Here is a 20,761-nt window from a genome sequence, read left to right as displayed (position 1 = left end):
CCACCGCCTCCGTCACTTCCGCCCCGCCGTGGCCGAAACTGACACAAAGTAGCGGGCCGAGCCCCGGGGGAGCGGGGCTGCAGCTGGGGGCGGGAGCCCGCGGGGAGCCGAGCCGAGCGCCCCCCGCCGCAGCCCCCGGCATGGGCAGCACGGGGCGGCCGGGGCGGGCGCCGGGCGCGGCGCGCTGAGAGGTGAGGCGGGGCGGGCGGGGCGTCGCGGGGGCGAGGGTGTGGGTGCCTGGGGCTCGGGGGTCCGGGGGCTGTGCGCCCGGCGGAGGATGGGGGTCCGGCGGCCTGGGGCTGGGGGGTCCGGGGGCCGTGCGCCCGGCGGAGGATGGGGGTCCGGCGGCCTGGGGCTAGGGGTCCGGGGGCCGTGCGTCTGGCGAAGGATAGGAGTCCGGAGACCTGGGGGTCCGGGGGCCGTGCGCCTGGCAGAGGATGGGGGTCCGGGGGCCGTGCGCCTGGCAGAGGATGGGGGACCTGGGGCTGGGGGTCCGGGGGCCGTGTGTCTGGCGAAGGATGGGGGTCCGGAGACCTGGGGCTGGGGGTCCGGGGGCCGTGTGTCTGGCAGAGGATGGGGGTCCGGAGACCTGGGGCTGGGGGGCTGGGGGCCATGCGCCTGGCGGAGGGTGGGGGGGCTGGGGGTCCGGGGGCCTTGCGCTCTGCGGAGGATGGGGGGCCCGGGGGTTGGGGGTCCGGGGTGCGTGCTCCCGGCGGAGGATGGGGGGCCCGGGAGCTGGGCGCCCGGCGGAGGGTGGGGTGCTTAAGGGCGGGGGCACGGCGCAGTAACCCCGGGCCGAGGGTCTGCGCGCCCTGAGAAGGGGTTTCGGGCTGGTCTTCTGCGGGTGGAGGAGGTCTCTGTGCGTACGGACTGCCAGGGGTGCCGGGGCGAGGGGCCCTGGGGATTAGGAGCTGGGGGCCCCGTCCGGGCTTGTGTCCTTGGCGATGTAAGGTGGCAGGGTCGCCGGGGGTCTAGGATTCCTCTTCCTTCTGTTCCCCCTGACCTGCCTGCCTCCTCGGAAGGAAGGGCTCAGCCTCTCAGGGTTTGGGCTGGAAGGCAGCAGGGAACAGTCCCGCAGGAGCAGCCGTGTTCCTCCATGGATCTTGCCTTCTTCCCACAACTGGCTATTTTTATCCCAAATGTGGCTGCAGAGGGGGCTGGGGCAGGGCGACAGGCAGGACGACGTGGCCCGTGCGCCTGATGGTTCAGGAAATCCAGGCTGTGTGAGGCTTGGGAGGAGTGAGAGGGTCCTTGTTCCAGGTCGCCACTGCTGTTCTCTCCCTATGAGCCCGCCCCTCCGGCCCCCCCCCCACCCCCCTCCAGGACGAGGTCTGGGACCAAGTCTCACTTTGGTTCCTCCCAGGGTCTGAGGCGTAAAACAACTTTTCTGCTCCACGTGCAGTTTCCTGACTCCTAAAAGGGTGTGTGGTTCCTTTATTAATTCCTCCGTAGGGTCCCAAACCCACATCTTCAGGCCGGTGGTGTTTCTTGACTGCCTCCCTTGCCGAGGGTGGGGCTGCAGCTTGTGGTGCCCACCCTTCCATCCTCCCCTTTACCCTCTCCGTCCACACCCCACCCTGCTGTGACTCATACTCCAGACTGGGTGGAGACCCTGGCCAAGGCCCCTGGAGGAGGGCTTGGCATCCCTGAACCGAGGATGAGGTTTTTCCTCCCGGGCCAGGCACCCTTGGAGGCTGGTTTTCGGGAGGGTCTGGGAGGATTTCTGCCTGATCTGGGGCTCAGATAGGGAGTCAGGGTTAGTGAAGGGACGGAGGGCGTTGTGGGCCCCCGGCTGTGGCCTGAGTCTGTAATTACAGAGGTTGGGCAGACAGGCAATTAGTATCTTTTCGGGTTGACAGGCAGGCAGGCTGTGCACAGGAGACTGGAGTCAGGGGAACGAAACGGGGAGGGGGGGTGGATTTTTATCCAGACAGAGGCAGGGGTCACAAGAGTGCCTGGAGCCCGGCCGGCAGTTTCCTGTGGGTCATGCTGGGGATAGGGATGAGGCTCTGTGACCGTGCCTTATAGGTCAGGCCTTTTACTTCTATAGGTGAAGGGAGGGACGTGGGAAGATGGAAGGAAGCAAGGGGCTGTGTGACTGATGCTCCCGGAGCGTGCGTCTCCTGCCACCCCGACTGGGCTGGACTTGTGGGGGCAACAGAGGGCAACTCCCCACTGGGGTTGGCAAGGCCCTGCTGCTGGCCCAAAAGGGCAGCTGACCCACACTGAGAGGAAGTGGCTTGGGGGCTGTGTTCAGGAAGTGAAGGCCATGCCTCTAGGGTGAGGTCCTTGGAGGAGGTGAGAATAAGCTGGGGGGTGTGAACACTAGAGGAGGTGAGAATGGGCTGGGGGGTGAGCACTAGAGGTGAGAATGGGCTGGGGGTGTGTGAGCACTAGAGGAGGTGAGAAGGGGGGTTGTGAGCACTGGAGGAGGTGAGAATGGGGTGGGGGTGAGCACTAGAGGAGGTGAGAATGGGCTGGGGGGGTGAGCACTAGAGGTGAGAATAGGCTGGGGGGTGAGCACTAGAGATGAGAATAGGCTGGGGGGGGGTGTGAGCCCTAGAGGAGGTGAGAATGGGCTGGGGGGGGTGAGCACTAGAGGTGAGAATAGGCTGGGGGGTGAGCACTAGAGATGAGAATAGGCTGGGGGGGGTGTGAGCCCTAGAGGAGGTGAGAATGGGCTGGGGGGTGTGAGCACTGGAGGAGGTGAGAATGGGCTGGGAGGTGTGAGCACTGGAGGTGAGAATGGAGGCCCCAATGGTGGGGGCTGGGGGGTGTAAATTTTGAGCAGGGCGGAGCTGCGGCCCGTTTCCTGAGGCTCTGCCAGGTGTTTCCTGGCCCGGGCTCCCTCGGCCCCACCCTTGGTAGAAATTCTGCTTTCCAGTGAGCACGGCCACCCGGAGGGCACGCGGAGGGCACCCGGTGTCCGTTCCCCTGGGATGGGTCTCCGGGGAGCTGTGCCCTCCTGTGTGGCCACTTCCTTTCCCTGTAGGTCTTGGCTTCTGTTAGGCGTCAGTCCTGACGCGCGCGCACACCCCCTTCCAGGGCCGAGGCCTGGGGGAGGCAGTGGGGGAAGGTCAGAGATGGGGGAGGGAACCTTCCGAGGAGTGTGAAGAGGGGAATAAAGAGGTACCCCGGCTTTTTGACCTCACGCGTGTGTCACCTTCCTGCAGGGTCTCCCATGGGATTGCTGGGACCTTGCTGGGTGAAATGGCGCTGTGTGCAAAAAAGCGCCCCCCAGGTAAGACGGCGGGGGGGGGGGACCGCGGGATCGTGGGGATTGGGTGTTACCGTGGCTCAGGGAGCAAAGGGAACAGGGACCACTGGCTGGGTGTGAAGGAGGGTGGCTCACAGCCTCGCCCATCCTGGGGGGGGGCGCCTAGGGGCGCGAATTCTTCCCCTGCATGCCGGAGCCGGGCGCTCCTAGCGGGGTCGCGGGGGCACCTGCCCCTCGTCTCGGGAGGCTTCGTCTTGGGCCTGGGGAGCTGTGTTCCCATCTTGTCAGCGCATCGCTCCCTCGGCGCCCCCTCCCGCCGGGTTTTCCTGAGGGCGGGGGCGGGAGGAAAGCGGTTGCCCGGACGACACTGGCGGGGAGGGCCCCCCCCCCGGGGGCGGGGCTCGGAGGCATCGCCTACGCGGCGCTGGCAGGCGCTGCCCTGCGGGCGGGGGGCGGAGCCGGGGCGCGCGGGCGGCCGGGCCTGGGGGCGGCGGCGGTCGCGGGGATGGCCGGGGCTGCAGGTGGGGCGCGCGCCCGGCGGCCGGGGCTCCTGCGCCTGCCGGGGGGGCCGCCGCGTCGGCGCTGCTGAGGCCGAGGACAGACCGACAGACTGCCCGCTCTGCCCCCGTTCAAACCGGGATCATGACGGTCCCCAAGGAGATGCCCGAGAAGTGGGCCCGGGCCGGGGCGCCCCCCTCCTGGAGCAGAAAGAAGCCCTCTTGGGGGACAGGTAACGGGAGCTGCGCCTGGCGGCCGCCCGAGCCGTGCTTCCCCTCTGCGCCCTCCCGTTCGGTGCCCCCAGCCTTTCCTGGGCTTCTCCGTTCCAGACCCCGAGGTCCCTGCCGCTCCCTGGCAGGAGTCTCCGCCCGAGGGGCCCCCTCTGCGCTGCGGCAGTTCCTGGGAGTGAAGTGTCCCCGTGGGGACGGGGACGGGGACGGGACGGACCGCTGAGTGGGCAGAGGATGCTGTGGTCTGAGGCTTTGCTGCAGGCGGGCTCGGAGGGGTGAGGGGAGGAGAGGGGAGGGGCAGGCTCTGGAATGCTGCCTTTGGCTCCAGCCCGGGGAGGATGCAGTGTTTACTGCCCCAAGACACCCCCCCCCCTTCTCAGCCTCTGGCCCTTGGGACAGAGGTGGGCTGGGGAGCCCTTCACTGGGCGCCCCCGTGTTCCGGGACCCAAACGTGCTGCCTGCAGCCCCAGGTTGGGGGATGCTCCACATAGGTGTTGCTCAGTTGTCACTTGGTTAGTGGCAACTGTGTTGTTTAAGTGCGGATGGCACAGGAAGGGTTACAGTTCGGGAACAGCCCTTCAGAGTACATCCAGTTCCTGCCTGCTTCGTCCCTGTCTTGGTCTGCATGACCCGTATCCCTGACCCCCCTTCTCCTACTTGAAGAGGAGCTTTGAAATAAGGTGATGTCATTGTGGGCCAGTCAGAAGGCGCTGCTGGTGACATGTGACAAGCAGAGGCTCCTGGAGGGGGTACACACGTGGGACCGTGGGCCGGGATGCTGCCGCAGAGGCAGAGCGGTTGTAGAGCACGGTGACCCTGTCTTGCTGTTCCCCCCCCCCCCCCCCGGCAGGTTAGGAGCATAGGAGCAGGGCCACCATGGCTGGATCTGGGGGGGTGGGGGGGCGGTGCTCCCAGGAGAAGGATGCTTTTTGTCTTCAGCTGCTATTTCTCTGGGGATTCCTGAGGCCATAAAGCCTAAGGTGTTAATTAAAGGGACGGGGGAGGGGACCTGAGTGCCCCTAGCAGCCTTGCTGCTGTGGGTGAGGAAGGGAGAGGGAGAGGCTGTCTTGTCCTGGGAACAAATGCCCGCAGAGCCCCGTGGCCAGGCTGGTGGTGACAGGGACCAGAGGGAAGAATTGAGTGACACCTCAGGCGTGGGATCGACTCCCTCAAACTGTGTACTGTGGAAAGAGCCACGGGCCCTCAGTGGAAGGCCCTGACGAGGCGGCCGGTAGCCCCCGCTGAGTGCCGCGTCACTCTGTTGCAGAAGAAGAGAGGAGGGCGCGAGCCAACGACCGAGAGTACAACGAGAAGTTCCAGTACGCGGTAAGTGAGTAGCCGCCTGCTCCCCTCCTGCTCCCCTCCCGCGCGCAGAAGGGCAAAGGCCTGGGGTGGGGGGTGGGGGGCAGGCAGCCTCCTGGCACCTCTCCACCCGCGACCGCTGAACCTAACTTCTCGCTCCTTCGCCTGTCAGCGCAGGGGGGCACGTGCAGCCCGTGAGACGCCCTGGTCTCTGCCCTCTCCTCCTCCCACACCTGTGGTGGCTGGCTTCTGGGGGCAGAGGTTTGGGAAGTGCAGGTGGAGGGTGCAGCCTCCCTCTGGTTCTGGGTCACGGTGAGAAGCCGCCTTGTCATCTTCTGCCGTAGAGTAACTGCATCAAGACCTCCAAGTACAACATTCTCACCTTCCTGCCTGTCAACCTCTTCGAGCAGTTCCAGGAAGTGGCCAATACCTACTTCCTGTTCCTTCTCATTCTGCAGGTGAGTGTCCTGTAGCCGACCCTCTGCAGCTCGTGAAGCCGAGTAAAGTCAGGGGGAGAGAGGTCGGGCGGGAGCACTGGCGTGGATGGGGCCTCAGAGTCCTCTTGCCCTTGTAGTTGATTCCGCAGGTGTCTTCCCTGTCCTGGTTCACCACCATTGTGCCTTTGGTCCTTGTCCTTGCCATCACAGCTGTGAAAGATGCCACCGACGATTACGTGAGTCGCTCCTGTCCCCGTGCCCCTTCCTCGCCTCCACTTCCACCTCACTGTCCTCCACGTCCTTGGTATCTTGGCCAGGGACAGGGACGGAGCCAGGGAGGGGGTAGATCTGTGGACAGGTGCACACAAGGTGGAGGCAGCGTCTCTGCATCCCGCAGTCATCTCGGTCCCTGAAGGCGGGGGCGGTGTCTCACTGTCTCCGTTGTCTCGTCTTCAGTTCCGCCACAAGAGTGACAACCAGGTGAATAACCGGCAGTCTCAAGTGCTGATCGATGGAAGGTGAGTGCCTGCTGGACACCGAGGGCCCTCGGGAGGAAGGGTCCCCCAGGACTTCCTCTAGCTCCTGACCTCTCTGCTCTGTCTGGTCACTGCTTCAGCCTCCAGCAAGAGCAGTGGATGAACGTCCGTGTTGGCGATATCATCAAACTAGAAAATAACCAGTTTGTGGCGGTAAGGGATAGGTGCCCCTCTAGGCCTACGAGGCTCTTCCCTTTGGTTTTGTTTTTGGTTTTTTTTTTGGCAGAAAGAAGCGAGTCTTTCATGGTTTACTACTGCCTCTTAAACACCTATGGAAGGAAACTTCCTTGAGTGGGAAGCTTCTTGTCCTCTTAGCAGACCTGGGCCTGACTCCTTTCTGGCCATTCATGCTTGGGACTAAGCAAACCCAGAACACTGAGGGAAGGGAGGGACCAGGGAAGCGTGCGTTGTGATGCAGGATGGTCTTCAGGCTCCTCACCAGGCTTTCTCTCCAGGCGGATCTCCTCCTCCTTTCCAGCAGTGAGCCCCACGGTCTGTGTTACATCGAGACAGCGGAGCTTGATGGGTAAGTCGGACACCTGGTGTCACACATCTTCTGTCTCCTTAAGGGTAGGAGGCTTGTGTTTTGGAAGAGGTTCCCAGGTCTGGGATCTATACCCTTTGGAAACTTCAGGGGTCGAAGGCTTTGAGCCACTCAGTAATGTGGAGGAGGGTGATGCCCTGAGGTCAGGTGCCCCCAGGTGGAATGTGGGGGAAGGGAAGAGAACCAGGACTCAGGGATGCTTTCCTTCCAGAGAGACCAACATGAAAGTGCGGCAGGCTATTCCGGTCACCTCGGAGCTGGGGGACATCAGCAGGCTCGCCAAGTTTGACGGTGAGTGATTTGGGGGAGCGGCCTTCAGGTGGAGGACGTGGGTTGGGTTTTGAGGTTTCACCTGCACCTTCTCCTTTTTGCTGTGCTGCAGCTCCCGGGACTTGTCTTTGTCGCAGTGGTGGTCGGCAGGGGGGGGGGGTCTGGATGCCAGGCGGCTCTCGAGTTCATGGCCATTTCCGGGGGTCCTCAGGGCTGATAGCTCCCTCCTGGCTGTGTATGTTGAGAGAAATTCAGTTTCTTCTTCTTCTCATTCAGCTCCAAATGATGATATGTAGTCCTTCTAACAAGAGGAGCCGTAGTGGGTATAAGGAAAAACCACCAGCTCCACCCTCCTTAGGCACACTGTATCCGTCCGCACTTTGTCTGTGTTCACGCAACTGTGAGCACAGAGCAGTGGGAGCCTACTGTACCCAGATCTCTACGCCCTGCCTTTGTTTCAGCTATTAAATTCGTCGTCTCTGTCTTACCGTTATTTATAGAAACGTACCTCGATGTAGCAACTGCGTCAAGTTGCGCCATTGACGTGTCGTATTGTATTCAACTGCCCCTCGACTGTTCAGTTGTTTCTAGTTTTTTGCCGCTCAAAGAATGCTTCGGTAAACTTGTGGCCTGTGCCGTGCTTGCCGTAGGACACAGTCCCCAGAGTGGGACCGCTGGGCCCGAGGGTCTGTGACTTTCGATCTCCATTCATTCCTCCCCCAAAGTTGCCCGGGTCCGCGTGCTCCCGGCCGTGTGTGGCGGTACCTGTCTGGCCGCCGGCCGCCTCGCCGTCAGGCTGTGGACGGCGCCGGTGGTGACGGTGCTCTGCGTTCCGCTCAGGTGAGGTGGTCTGCGAGCCTCCGAACAACAAGCTGGACAAGTTCAGTGGGGCCCTTTACTGGAAGGAGAGCAAGTTCCCGCTGAGCAACCAGAACATGCTCCTGCGGGGCTGCGTGCTGCGTAACACCGAGTGGTGCTTCGGGCTGGTGGTCTTCGCAGGTGAGCCTCCTGGGGTGCAGGGGAAGAAGAGTAAGGGGGGAGCCTCGGCCGCCCTCAGGCACGTGGGAGGCGCCTCGGGATAGCCTCTGTCTCCTCCACTCCCGTGCTGCAGTCGGGGTCCACGGGCAGGAGCCCAGGGGCAGATGGGCTGTTCGTTCCACAGCCCCTGCCACTGCTTCCTAGGTCCTGACACTAAGCTGATGCAGAACAGCGGCAGGACGAAGTTCAAGAGAACGAGTATCGATCGCCTAATGAACACCCTGGTGCTCTGGGTGAGTCCTCACACAGGCCCCTGGCCTCCGGTGCCCAGGCTGGTGCTCCCGCCTGCCCTGCCTGGTCAGCAGTGGAGCTTTAGGTTTGGGTTTTAAAGCCACCGGCAGGTCAGCCTCTCACGGGCAGTGTTGATTTCGGGCCCCCTTCAGGCTTGGAGGATGTTGTTTAAAAAACCCGTAGGAAGGTGTGTGAATCAAGAACTTGAAGGGAGTAAATCACGTCTTCCCCTCTCTGGGTTCCAGTCACGGTGGTAACTTTGTGCAGCTTGTGACCTTCTGTTTGCTTTTCCAGAGGGACAGGGAGGCCTCCGTGGGGTGGGGAGGGAGGGGAAAGAAAAAGTTCCTTTAGGCCTTTTCCCCGACTTCTAAGAGTGGAAGACTCCAAAGGAAAAGTTTCTGTTTTAGTTTTTGGCACTTCCTGAATTCTCGTCTTGTCTGGCTAGAAACTTGAGCTCCTTGCTGGGCTCTCCTCCCTTTCTGGAGCCCCTGCCCTCCTGCCAGCCTGCGAAGGCTGGGCCAAGTTCCGGTGGGCCAGGTTCTGCTCTGGCCTCAGAGGGTCTGTGGAGACCCGGCCTCTGGGAGCGTGGTTCATTCTGTCGCACGAAGGCTCTCATCGCCCCCTGGCGGTCCTTGGGCACCTGGGTGGCTCCTGTCAGTGGATGCTGCTTTGGAAATACAGTGGTGTCAGTTTTTTCTTCTGGCCACTGAAACTTTTTTATGATCCTTTTTCAGGGACTCCGAGATTTACATTTTTATTTTTTTTAGATGTTTATTTGTTTATTTAGAGAGAGAGAGAGAGAGAGAGAGGGAAGGGCAGAGAGAGAGAGAGAGAGAGAGAGAGAGAATCCCAAACAGACCCCACGCTGTCAGCACAGAGTCCAATGTGGGGCTCAATCCCATGAACCATGAGACCATGACCTGAGCTGAAATCAAGCGTCGGGTACTTAACTGACTGAGCCGCCCAGGCACTCCCCAGATTCAGATGTTCAAAAGAATTTTTCACAATCTTTAGAAGATTTTCTATTCACGGTAATCTGCATCTGTGAAGACACCGTTTGCTTCCCTGATTGAAAAAGCTTTTTGGTACTCCGTACGAGATAGCGAACATCACAGAAACTGGACGTTTTTGTTGGCTTGTGGAAGCCTAATTAGCCCAAGTAAATGGTTGGTTTCCACCAGACTGCCTCATTACGTTGGGAGCAGGTTGCTCACACCCGTTCTCACCATCTCGGAAGGTTCCGTGGTGGCAGACTGGGGAGCTGCGCGGCTGTTGGGGCTTCCCCATCATACAGTTAAGCAAGATGTTCGGGGAGAGGCCGCGTGATGGTCACCGGTTCTGGCCGCTTCCCGCTGGAGCATGCCGCCATTTTAAAGATGTCTGAGCTTTTGAGGGTGTGGACATAGGAGTGGTGACCTTCAGGGAGGTGCTTGATTTCGGAGGGTTCCTAAGTAGCAGCCTAGCCTCTGCTTCTCATTTGTCGCCAGATTTTTGGATTCCTGGTCTGCATGGGGGTGATCCTGGCCATCGGCAATGCCATCTGGGAGCACGAGGTCGGGACGCGTTTCCAGGTCTACTTGCCCTGGGACGAGGCGGTGGACAGTGCCTTCTTCTCTGGCTTCCTCTCCTTCTGGTCCTACATCATCATCCTCAACACCGTCGTGCCCATATCGCTCTACGTCAGGTACGCACTGCTGTGCCCTGGAGTCTGCCGGGCAGCCCAGGTGGCTCCCGGGCAAACGTTTCTGTGAAGGTGAGCCCTTTGGGGGAGGAACCCAAACCTGCTGTTTGTGCCTCGAGCTTCTTGCCCTCTGATCCTCTGCGCGTGGAGCAAACTTCACGCGGCTTCCCGGCACTTTGGACCGTGTCGGAGCAAGATCTGTGTGGATTTCTTGGGCACGTGTCGTTTGCACACCACCTTTGTACTGTGCCGCCTCCAGAGACGTGTTAGGAACGGGCCTCCTTCCGAGTGTCGGTCTGGGGAGGGAGCCATCTGAACCCTGACGGGAGCAAGTGCCGCGGAGTCAGTCTACGTGCAGGCCGGCATGGGGCGCAGCCGTGGGTGCCCTCCAGGGCGGCTGGGGGCAGGGGAGATGCCGCCCTCCCGCCGCGATGCCGTGTGGGAGGCACAGAGTCCCACAGGAGCGGGCAGGGCGTCGCTCGCTGGGCAGTGGGTCGGGACACGTCTGAGGAGGCGGCTGGGCCGAGGGAAGGTGGAGCCCGAGCGGGGAGGCATGCGGGTGGGACCGGGGAGTGGCCACGGTGAGAGGGCAGCCTGGGGCCCAGGGTCTCGGTCCTCGCCCCGGAGGGTGTTGGCTCTGTGCCGGTAGACTGCGTACGTAGCGAACCATCGGAAGATTCTTTACAGCGGATCCGAGGAATGCTTCGGGAAGCGCTGGCTGTCGGTGGCCAGCAGCCGGACCTGAACGTAGCAGATCTCTAGGGTGTTTGAGGTGAAGAGAATGTTGACAGGGACCCGCCGGGGAGGAAGGAGTAGGAAGAGAGGAAGGAGGAAGTTTCCCTTTGTTCTCCAAGCCTTGCGCTTAAGACGAGGGGACCAGAGACGCTGGGAAGGAAATACTTTCCGGGTGCTCGGGACTCTTCCCACGTGCCGTGTCTGGTTCACAGGCTCCCCCAGGTAGTCCTCCCTCGCCCCCCCCCCCCCAACGGCAGTGGGAGAAGACGCGCCCTGGGGGGTCGAGTGGGGGCTTTTCTAGGGCCTTGGGTGGCGGTGTGGCCACATGTAAAACGGGAGCAGTCCGGTTCCACCTTCTTTGTAGGGACGCCTTGATACCCCGTTGACAGGAGACTCTAGACCGGAAAATAAACTTTCGAAGGGGGTTCCTGTGAGCCCTCACGTGGACCGTGTGTGCTTTGCTGCCATCGCTGGTTCCTCGTTTCTGCTGAAATGCTTTCTCGTTTGCAATCTGACTCTCCCCCATCTCTGGGCTTGCCGTCTGGGTTTCGGATCCAGTGCCCCTGGCCGCAGCCTGAGAAAGCCTCTTGCCGAGTCAGGCTCCAGGGTGTGTTGGGGGGCGCGACCCGCTCGGTGGGGAGAAGGCCGAGAAGACCCCTCTAGCCAGCTGCGCGTTTGCCGGGTAACTGGGTCCTGGTCCAGCCTCGGTCGGGTCAGAAGCAGGGTTCCGGGTGCGCCCCGCGCCCCGATGTGTGCCGGCCCGACGGCCGCCTCCCTGGGGCGCTGGCAGTCCGTACCCCGAAGGCAGCGCCCTGCAGGCAAGAGGACGGGGAGGACCCTGGGATGTGGAACGCGCCCTGTCGCTCGGCGTCGTTTCCCCACACGGAGTGGGCGTCTGCGGCCGCCCTGCGCCCTTTCGAGAGCCGGAGGCCTGAGCCGGGCGGAAGGAGAGGGCTCGCCGTGGGCAGCGAGCGCCAGGGCGCTCCTGCCTGTCTGTCCGTCTTCTCTTCTTTCCTCACACACTTTTTCTCGTTTTCTCCGCACGGGCTCTGTGTTACTAGCGCCGAGGTAAGAGCTCGCCCTCGCCGAGAGCCTGGTCCGCGGTCCCTCTCTGTCTGCCTGCACTGTGTGTCCTGCCTGCCCAGGCCCCGTGCACCTTCTTGTCCGGAGAGCGCCGGAGGGTCGGGGTCGGGGGCCGTCCTTGCCCTTCCTGCCCAGGCGTCCACTCCGTCCGTCCGTCCGTCCGTCCGTCCGTCCCCAGGCGGGGGGCTTGCGGCGAAGGCCCCTGTGGGTGGGGGCCTCCTCGGCCTCCTGCCTGAGCCTCGTGCCCTGCCCCCGCGCCCCTTGCAGCGTGGAGGTCATCCGCCTGGGCCACAGCTACTTCATCAACTGGGACAGGAAGATGTTCTGCGTGAAGAAGCAGACGCCCGCCGAGGCCCGCACCACCACCCTGAACGAGGAGCTGGGCCAGGTGGAGTACGTCTTCTCCGACAAGACGGGCACGCTCACCCAGAACGTCATGGTCTTCCACAAGTGCTCCGTCCGCGGCCGCAGCTACGGTAGGGCGCGCGGCGAGGGCCTGGGGCCCCCGTCCCGCTTCCGTCCTGCTGGGTCTGGGGGGCCAGGAGAGCGTGCGCTTGGCACCCCCGGTCAGGACACGGCCGCGGAGCCCCTCCCCTGCCCTCTGCGGATGCCCTCTCCCCGGTCTTGGCCCCAGGCAGGAGGGGGCTCCCCGGCTGCTTGAGGTGAAGCCCGAGACGCTGGGCGTCCGTGCGGCTCCCCGTGCTGCTGCTCAGGGCCCTTGTGAGTCTCTGGAATGTGACTGTGTCTTCGGGGCGGCCGAGCCACGGGGTGGCTGGGGACAGGGTGTGTGGGACCTGGCTCTTACAGTGAGCCCCTCTCTGCTTTCTGTACTGGCTCGGGCCCGCGGCTGGCGTGTGGGGCTTGGTCTGTTGTTAGGCCTGTAGGGTGACCAGCACCTGCGGGGACCGGGGAGCCCTGGCAGGAGAGCGGGTGGGGTCAGGGATGGGGGGCTCGGGGGCCGTGACCCTCAGGCCCGGGTGCCTGGAGTCAGGGGTGCGAATCTGTGTTAGTTGGCTCAGGGTTTGGGGTTGAGGGTCCCCGACGCCGTGAGGATTCTGTGCCGGCTTCTCTGCTGCTCTGAGAGAGCTCTGACCGCGTCTCTCCTTCTGTCCCGGAGTGTGTAGGGGACGTGTTTGATGTCCTGGGACACAAAGCTGAATTGGGAGAGGTAAGGTCCAGCCTCCAGGGTTACTCTCCGTGCCGATTAAATATAGGTCGCCTGACCCGTAGCGGCGGGTGTAGATAGTGGGGTGCGTTCTCTGGTCAAGAAGCGGAAGCTGCTTGGAGAAACGGGTGTTTGCGGGGAGAACTGGTCGCAGAAGTGAGGGTTTTGGGGGTTCACAGTGGGCAGCATCTGGATCCTCTGGGCAGGAGACAGGGTGGGGGCAGCCCCCCCAGATGCAGCCTGGCCCCCAGCCTCTGCTCGCTGCCCCCTTTCCTCTGCAGAGACCACAGCCCGTCGACTTCTCCTTCAATCCCCTGGCTGACAAGAAGTTCCTATTTTGGGACCCCACCCTCTTGGAGGCCGTCAAGATGGGGGACCCCCACACCCATGAGTTCTTCCGGCTCCTCTCCCTGTGTCATACCGTCATGTCGGAAGAGAAGAACGAGGGTGAGTCGGGCCGACTCGGAGCCTCGAGTGTGTCCTGGGGCGCGGCCAGGCAGGGGTGTCCTGGCGGGACGTGCGGGTCCGGGTGGCCACTCGCAGCGTGTGTGTCCTTCCCGCCCACTCAGGAGAGCTGTACTACAAAGCCCAGTCCCCGGATGAGGGGGCCCTGGTCACCGCGGCCAGGAACTTCGGTTTCGTGTTCCGCTCTCGCACCCCCAAAACCATCACTGTCCACGAGATGGGCACCGCCGTCACCTACCAGCTGCTGGCCATCCTGGACTTCAACAATATCCGCAAGCGGATGTCGGTCATAGGTGAGGCCGGGACGGGGGTCGTCGGTGAGGCCGGGAGTGGACTGGTGGGGGCATGCGGGGCAGCGTCCTGGCCTGGACTGGGTAAGGTGTGCTGGGTGGTCCTTGTTCGTGTGTTGAGGTTGGGGTCTCTGCCTGCCTGAGTCTGGGACTTTCTCCTCCTGTGGGGATCACAGTGCGGAACCCAGAGGGGAGGATCCGACTCTACTGCAAAGGGGCTGACACCATCCTGCTGGACAGGCTCCACCCTTCTACCCAGGAGCTGCTCAACACCACCACTGACCACCTGAACGTAGGTGTGGGGAGCAGGGCCTCGGTTCTGAACTCAGTGTGCTGGGAGGGGCGGGGCCAGGGTGACCTTGGCTCCGTCCCCAGGAGTACGCAGGGGAAGGGCTGAGGACCCTGGTTCTGGCCTACAAGGACCTAGATGAGGAGTACTATGAGGAGTGGGCCCAGCGACGGCTCCAAGCCAGCCTGGCCCAGGACAGCCGGGAGGACAGGCTGGCCAGCGTGTACGAGGAGGTTGAGAGCGACATGATGGTACGGGCTGCCGCGTGGGCCGGGGGGGGGGGGGGTGCCGGGTGGGGTGTCGGGGAGGGCTCGTGCCTGGGACTGTCCCGTCAAGGCCCCCTGTGGGATTTGCAGCTGCTGGGTGCGACGGCCATCGAGGACAGGCTGCAGCAAGGGGTTCCGGAGACCATTGCCCTCCTGACGCTGGCCAACATCAAGATCTGGGTGCTGACCGGGGACAAGCAAGGTGAGAGGCATAGGAAACTACGTCGGGAGCACCGGGCCTGTCGCGAGTCAGACCTCAGGCCGGACAGGGTGCTGACCTCGTCGGCCTCTCCGTTGGTAGAGACGGCTGTGAACATCGGCTATTCCTGCAAGATGCTGACGGACGATGTGACGGAGGTGTTTGTCGTCACCGGCCACACTGTTCTGGAAGTGCGGGAGGAGCTCAGGTAGCCGGAGGCCCGTGGCAGGCAGATGTCCCCCACTTCCAAGGCCCTGCCCCGGTCCCGGAAGCCCACAGCTGCGTTTCGACCCCCCAGGAAAGCCCGGGAGAAGATGATGGACTCACCCCACACCGTGGGGAACGGCTTCACCTGCCAGGAGAAACGTCCTTCCTCCAAGCTCTCATCTGTCCTGGAGGCTGTCGCTGGGGAGTACGCCCTGGTCATCAACGGGCACAGCCTGGTGAGCGCCCCCGTGCGTCGTGGGGGAGGCCTTCCCAGAGAGCGCTTCTCCCCGCACGGCTGCTGCGCCTGCTTTGTCTCCCCTTGTCCCTTGTGGTCACGCCCCTGACCTCACCGCAGGGCCATGGCCTTTATGGGCTGGGAGGAGTGGCTCCCGGTCCCCCGGGGAGGACGGTGTTCTCTCAGGCTCTGTGTTGCAGGCGCACGCGTTGGAGGCAGACATGGAGCTGGAGTTCCTGGAGACGGCCTGTGCCTGCAAGGCCGTCATCTGCTGCCGCGTGACCCCTTTGCAGAAGGCACAGGTGGTGGAGCTGGTTAAGAAGCACAAGAAGGCCGTGACCCTCGCCATTGGGGACGGAGCCAACGACGTCAGCATGATCAAAAGTGAGTGTGGATGTGCAAACGGGGTGGGGGCGGGGGGGGGCGGTCCTCTGTTACGGGGACTCTGAACGTGTGGCCTCTGCCCCCCACCCCGTCCCCACTCGTCCCCGCAGCGGCCCACATTGGCGTGGGCATCAGCGGACAGGAGGGCATCCAGGCGGTGCTGGCCTCCGACTACTCCTTCTCCCAGTTCAAGTTCCTGCAGCGCCTCCTGCTGGTGCACGGGCGCTGGTCCTACCTGCGCATGTGCAAGTTCCTCTGCTACTTCTTCTACAAGAACTTCGCCTTCACCATGGTCCACTTCTGGTTTGGCTTCTTCTGTGGTTTCTCAGCCCAGGTAGGGGCCTGCTGCTCACCTGTCTGAGCTCCTCGGGGCACGGGCCTTCCATCCTGTCCGTCGGTCAGTCCCCCTAGGGCCCAGCTGTTGTCTGGCTCACGTCTGGTTGTCCAGGGGGGGTCCGGCTGGCTCCAGCTCAGCCGGAGCACTCGACCCTTGATCTCGGGGTCGTGAGTTCAAGCCCCCCCCCCCGCCATTGGGTGTGGAGCCTACTTAAAACAAAACAAAAACCAACGTTTGTCGAGGGAATAGAGACAGGTTCCAGAAAATTCCATGGGCTCTGCGTGCCGCTCAGCATCCTGTTTCTGCCTGATCTGTGCTGAAGAGAGACTACTGTTCACGCCTCTCTTGCCCTCTGCTCTCTCTGCAGACCGTCTACGACCAATATTTCATCACGCTCTACAACATCGTGTACACCTCCCTTCCGGTCCTAGCTATGGGGGTCTTCGACCAGGTCAGGGGGGCCGGGGGATCCAGCGGGGTGGGGAGGGACTGCGTGGATGGCGGCGCGTGTCCCCACTGCCTGTGGTGCCTTGGGAGGCGGCTCTCGCGCTTGGCCGCAGTGGCCCGTGACCCCCTGGGGTGCTGGACGAAGACGGGCGGGGGACAGCTGGCTCGAGGTGGAGTTTCTCGGGCGAAGAATTTGGAAGGGCGGGGCCGAGGCGCGCTGTGCCCTCGCCCGTCCTGAGGCCTCCCGGGCCTGCCCTGCAGGACGTCCCCGAGCAGCGGAGCATGGAGTACCCTAAGCTATACGAGCCGGGCCAGCTCAACCTCCTCTTCAACAAGCGGGAGTTCTTTATCTGCATCGCGCAGGGCATCTACGCATCCGTGCTCGTGTTCTTCCTCCCCTACGGGGTGTTTGCCGAGGCCGCGCGGGATGACGGTGCCCAACTGGCCGACTATCAGTCTTTCGCAGTCACCGTGGCCACCTCGCTGGTCATCGTCGTGAGCGTGCAGGTGGGGAGGGGACCCGGGACCCGCCCCCGCCCCCGCCCCCGCCCCCGCTCCCGCTCCCACCTGGGGGCTTGCCCTGGGCGGGGAGGGGCCCGGGGGCAGGCTCTGCCTGCCTGTGACTGCTGCTTGCCGCAGATCGGGCTGGACACGGGCTACTGGACGGCCATCAACCACTTCTTCATCTGGGGCAGCCTGGCGGTCTACTTCGCCATTCTCTTCGCCATGCACAGTGATGGGCTCTTCCGCATGTTCCCGAACCAGTTCCGGTTCGTGGGTGAGTCCCCAGGGCTGCTGTCGGAGTCCGGGGGGGGGGGCCGGCTGTTCCAGACTAACGGGGCGTCTGTCCAGCTCCTGTGTGCGAGGCGCTCTGCGAGGCGTCTCCGACGCAGGCCCGGCCCTCAGAGGGCGTGACAGTGAGGAGTGGTCCCACCAGGCCACGCGGGGTCAGGCTCAGAGGGAGGTCAGGGTCAAGCAGGGGCCGACCTCCAGGTCAGCGAGACGACTGCATGGGGTGGTCAGGGGCAGCCCCACGGAGGAGGCTGCTGTGGGTAGAGCGGAGCCCGGGGTGTGGGTTCTGATCCTAGGCCGGAATGCCAGAAGCGGAAATGGCTGGAAAGGTAGGACATCCAGGTGTCGGATGGATCGTCAGGCTGTCAGACGTGCTTCTGACTTACCAAGAGCTTTTTTCTGTTGTTTTTGTGAGGAAAGAGAGGGGCGTGGTGTCAAAGGGTTACTGTAGAAACAGCAGTGTGGTGGCCAGTGGCACCCGCTGTGTGCCTCCCCCTCTCCCAGGTGTCGGGGGTCTGTCCGTCTGTCCGTCCGGGGACATCCAGTCAGCACCCGCTGTGTGCCTCCCCTCTCCCAGGTGCTGGGGATCTTGTCTGTCCAAGGGGCATCTAGTCAGCACCTGCTGTATGTCTCCTGCTGTTGTGGGTGCTGGAGGTCTGTCTGTCTGTCTGTCCCAGGGGCATCCAGTCAGCCCCTGCTATATGCTTCCCACTCTTCCTGGTGGTGGGGGTCTGTCTGTCTGTCCAGGGATATCCAGTCAGCACCTGCTGTATGCCTCCCACTCTCCCAGGTGCTGGGGATTTTGTCTGTCCCGGGGGCATCTAGTCAGCACCTGCTGTAGGAATTGACAGAAACAGGCAACATCCTTTCTCTCATGGATTTCAGTGAGATTTCTGGATTTCAGGATTTCTCTCATGGTTTCAGTGAGAGACACAAGAGCTTACACATCAACAGATAAAACATCTAGAAGTAGTAAGTTTTATGAAAACCATAAGAGGGTGGAGAGGGACAGGGACGGTCAGGGAAGACCTTGGAGAAGGGACACTGGCACAGAAAAATGTGAATAAAGGGGGGGCAGAGCTGGGGGGAGAGAGCCAGGACGAGGAAGCCGGAAGGGAGGGGGCTTCCCCAGGGGTCCCCGCTGCAGAGGGGAGGCTGGCGGGCAGGACCTGGCTGTGTGTGTCAGGGGGTAAGAATGGGTCCAGATCGTTAAGCCCTTCTAGTTCAGGGTCAGGAGTTTGAATTATAATTGAAATATGGCAGGAGGTCACTGGAGGGTTAGGGGCGGGGAAGCGTCAGAGACCTGATGGTGCTTTGAAGGGCGGCTCTTACTGGTTCGTGGATGACAGAGGGCAAGGGCAGAGATGGGACCAGTTAGCAAGGCTCTGGTGACCATCTGAGTGAGGGCGTGAGGGCGGCAGGCGGCCGCGGCCTCCTTCCCAGGTGGACGGGGCGTCCGAGGGAGGAGTCAGGGTTGACTCGGAGCTTTTGGAGTAGCTGAGCGGGTGGTGGCATCTCCTGAGCCAGGAGGCCCTGGAGCAGGGAGTAGGGGTGGGGGTGCAGGGGGGCCGTGAGACGGCAGCAGAGGCGTCCCGTAGAGGTCCGAGGTTCTGCGGAAACACGTTTGGGCGGCGGGGACGGCTCGGGAGCTGACGCGGGCTGCCCCTCGTTTGCCTGTGGCCCCCACGTCCGCAGGCAATGCCCAGAGCAGCCTGGCCCAGCCCACCGTGTGGCTGACCATCGCGCTCACCACGGTCGTCTGCATCCTGCCTGTGGTCGCCTTTCGCTTCCTCAAGCTGAGCCTGAAGCCCGATCTCTCTGACACGGTGAGCGCCCGGCTGTCCCCTTGGGGGTGGGACCCCGTGTCAGAAAGTCCCCGGGCTCGAGTGCCCGCACTCCGGGCCGCGTGGTGGTCCCGAGAGATCCCCCCCTCCCCCACTCTGTCCTGGGCGCTCCGGGCCCCCTCCCCGAGGAGTCCGCCCCCGACCCGGCCCCTCGCCACCCCCCCCAGGTGCGCTACAGCCAGCTGGTGAGGAAGAAGAGGGCCCAGCACCGCTGCACGCGGAGGCCCGGCCGCACCAGCTCCCGCCGCTCGGGCTACGCCTTCGCCCACCAGGAGGGCTTCGGGGAGCTCATCATGTCCGGCAAGAACATGCGGCTCAGCTCCCTGGGGCTGGCCGGCTTCGCCACGCGCTCCGGCTCCGGCTGGATCGAGAGCCTGCGCAGGAAGAGGAGCGACAGCCCGGGCAGCCCCCCCGACAAGCCCCTGAAGGGGTGACGCCCCCCCCCCCCCCCCCTCCCTGCGGATTCCGGCCCAGACGGGGCTCAGACGCGGAACCAAAAACAGAAGGGCCCGAGGTTGGGTCCGCCCCTGCGCTGCCCGGGGCCCGTGGGGAGGCTCAAATCTCTGTATTTTTTTACTCCCTCCGACCCCCACCCCAGGGGCCGAGAGCCCCTGTTCCTGAATTACACGAGAATGTATCGCCGGGAAGCCAGGGACCTGCTGGGGCCCGCGTGCCCCTCACGTCGTGTGCGTCTCTCCTTGATTTGTGTTTGTGTCTGGTTCCATTTTGTCTTTTTTATTTGGCAAGTGGAGGGGGCCTCTGAGCGACTTTTATGTTGTAGGAGAGGGGGCTGGTCCACAGGAGGGTCCCCCCCCCCCCCCAGCCACCGGGCTGCACGGGGTGGCTGGGGTGGGACCCCTGCCCGGGCCTCCGGCTGCTGGTGGGCCCTTGGGGCTGGTGGAGCACAGAGGAGGATCTGGTCCCATCGGAGTCTCCTTCCTCACCTTGAGAGTGAAGTGCTACCCCTCCCCGAACACACATCCCTTCCTGGGTCCTGAGTCCTGCTGGTATTGGGCTGGGGCCTTGGGAGGGTGGCCTGTCCTTCTCAGTGACGTCAAGCTAGGTGTAAGATGTCCTAAAAGCAAAGATTTCTTTAAATGTGGGTTTGGGTTCCCTGCAGAGTCCTGTCTTCCCTTCCTCCTCCTCCGGCATTTTCCTGCACCCGCACCCAGCCGTGCAGCGGGGTCCACGCTCCTCCCTCTGGTAAACGAGGGGTCCCACCCCTCCCGCCAGCAGCCCGCAGGAGGGGGGCCCAGGCGCCTGTCCTTCCTCCCCACCGTCCACACCGCCCATCAGGCTTCTCCTGGGCTGCTTGGTACCAGTTCAGTCTTGGCAGTGGGGGGGGGGGGGTGCTGAGGGATGGCGTGTGGCTGGAAGGGGTGTGCAACTCTCACACTCGATGTGGGCGCCTCCTGGGAGGTGCACTGGGCAGGGGGGAAAGGGCAGGGGTCCCTTCTGGCCGCACAGTTTACAAACCCAACATCATGTCTGTCTGTGTGTCTCTCAAGGTGAGAGTCTGATTTTTATACCAAAGAGGAAATGATTTTTTTTCATATTTGGTTTGTCTATATTATATAAATATATATATAAATATATATATATACAGTTATATATATATTATTTTTTGGTTCTCTCTCGTTTTTCAGGGAGGGAGGAAAGTACCAAGTTGCATTGAGCTGTAATTAAGGAACATTCTGTATAATTTATGACACATTTCTATACTTGCAAGAATTCTATCATTTTATGGACATAAGAGAAAAAATGCCTTTTTATAAAATTCCAATTTCTGAGACGTGTGTCATTTGTGTGTTTTCTAATGTTTCATCAAGGCTGGTGGTAAAGTAAAGGCCAGCTTTCTTAGAGGAGTTGAGTGGGTGGGGGCTATGGGGAGGGCCGCGGGGTGGGGGCTGGTGGTGGGGGCTGCCGGCGGGGGGTGGGGGCTGGTGAGGAGGGCTGGTGGTGGGTCCTAGGTGCCCTCTGCAGGCTTCTGGGACCATGTGTCAGCTAGAAGGTGGGCAGACCTCGGGGACTGTGTGTGC

General features: G+C 62.6%; 1 protein-coding gene across 5 annotated transcripts; it reads left to right on the top strand.

The window, feature by feature from the left end:
- The first annotated feature begins 35 nt into the window (after positions 1–35).
- Positions 36–20,512, top strand: ATP8B2 (ATPase phospholipid transporting 8B2). 5 transcript variants are annotated; one of them, XM_043569128.1, is made up of 28 exons: positions 36–191; positions 3,174–3,241; positions 5,213–5,271; positions 5,592–5,705; positions 5,822–5,920; positions 6,141–6,202; positions 6,301–6,373; positions 6,676–6,746; positions 6,976–7,055; positions 7,875–8,033; positions 8,217–8,305; positions 9,791–9,987; positions 12,070–12,278; positions 12,927–12,970; positions 13,249–13,414; positions 13,537–13,725; positions 13,899–14,014; positions 14,098–14,262; positions 14,368–14,479; positions 14,579–14,684; positions 14,775–14,919; positions 15,119–15,302; positions 15,413–15,636; positions 16,007–16,090; positions 16,348–16,593; positions 16,726–16,864; positions 18,574–18,704; positions 18,890–20,512. In XM_043569128.1, exons 2-28 carry the CDS (start codon positions 3,211–3,213, stop codon positions 19,154–19,156), a joined length of 3,561 nt encoding a protein of 1,186 aa, XP_043425063.1. In that variant the 5' UTR covers positions 36–191; positions 3,174–3,210; the 3' UTR covers positions 19,157–20,512. The 5 variants fall into 5 exon arrangements, with proteins under 5 accessions (XP_043425063.1, XP_043425062.1, XP_043425064.1 ...); XM_043569127.1 differs by lacking the exon at positions 36–191 and adding an exon at positions 1,659–2,280; XM_043569129.1 differs by lacking the exon at positions 36–191 and adding an exon at positions 2,936–2,988.
- The last annotated feature ends 249 nt before the right edge of the window (positions 20,513–20,761 follow it).

The sequence above is a fragment of the Prionailurus bengalensis genome, chromosome E4, assembly GCF_016509475.1.
Source record: "Prionailurus bengalensis isolate Pbe53 chromosome E4, Fcat_Pben_1.1_paternal_pri, whole genome shotgun sequence".
Taxonomy (NCBI): Eukaryota; Metazoa; Chordata; class Mammalia; order Carnivora; family Felidae; genus Prionailurus; species Prionailurus bengalensis.
The sequence above is the reverse complement of the archived record's forward strand: the minus strand, read 5'-3'. Positions and strand labels throughout refer to the sequence as shown.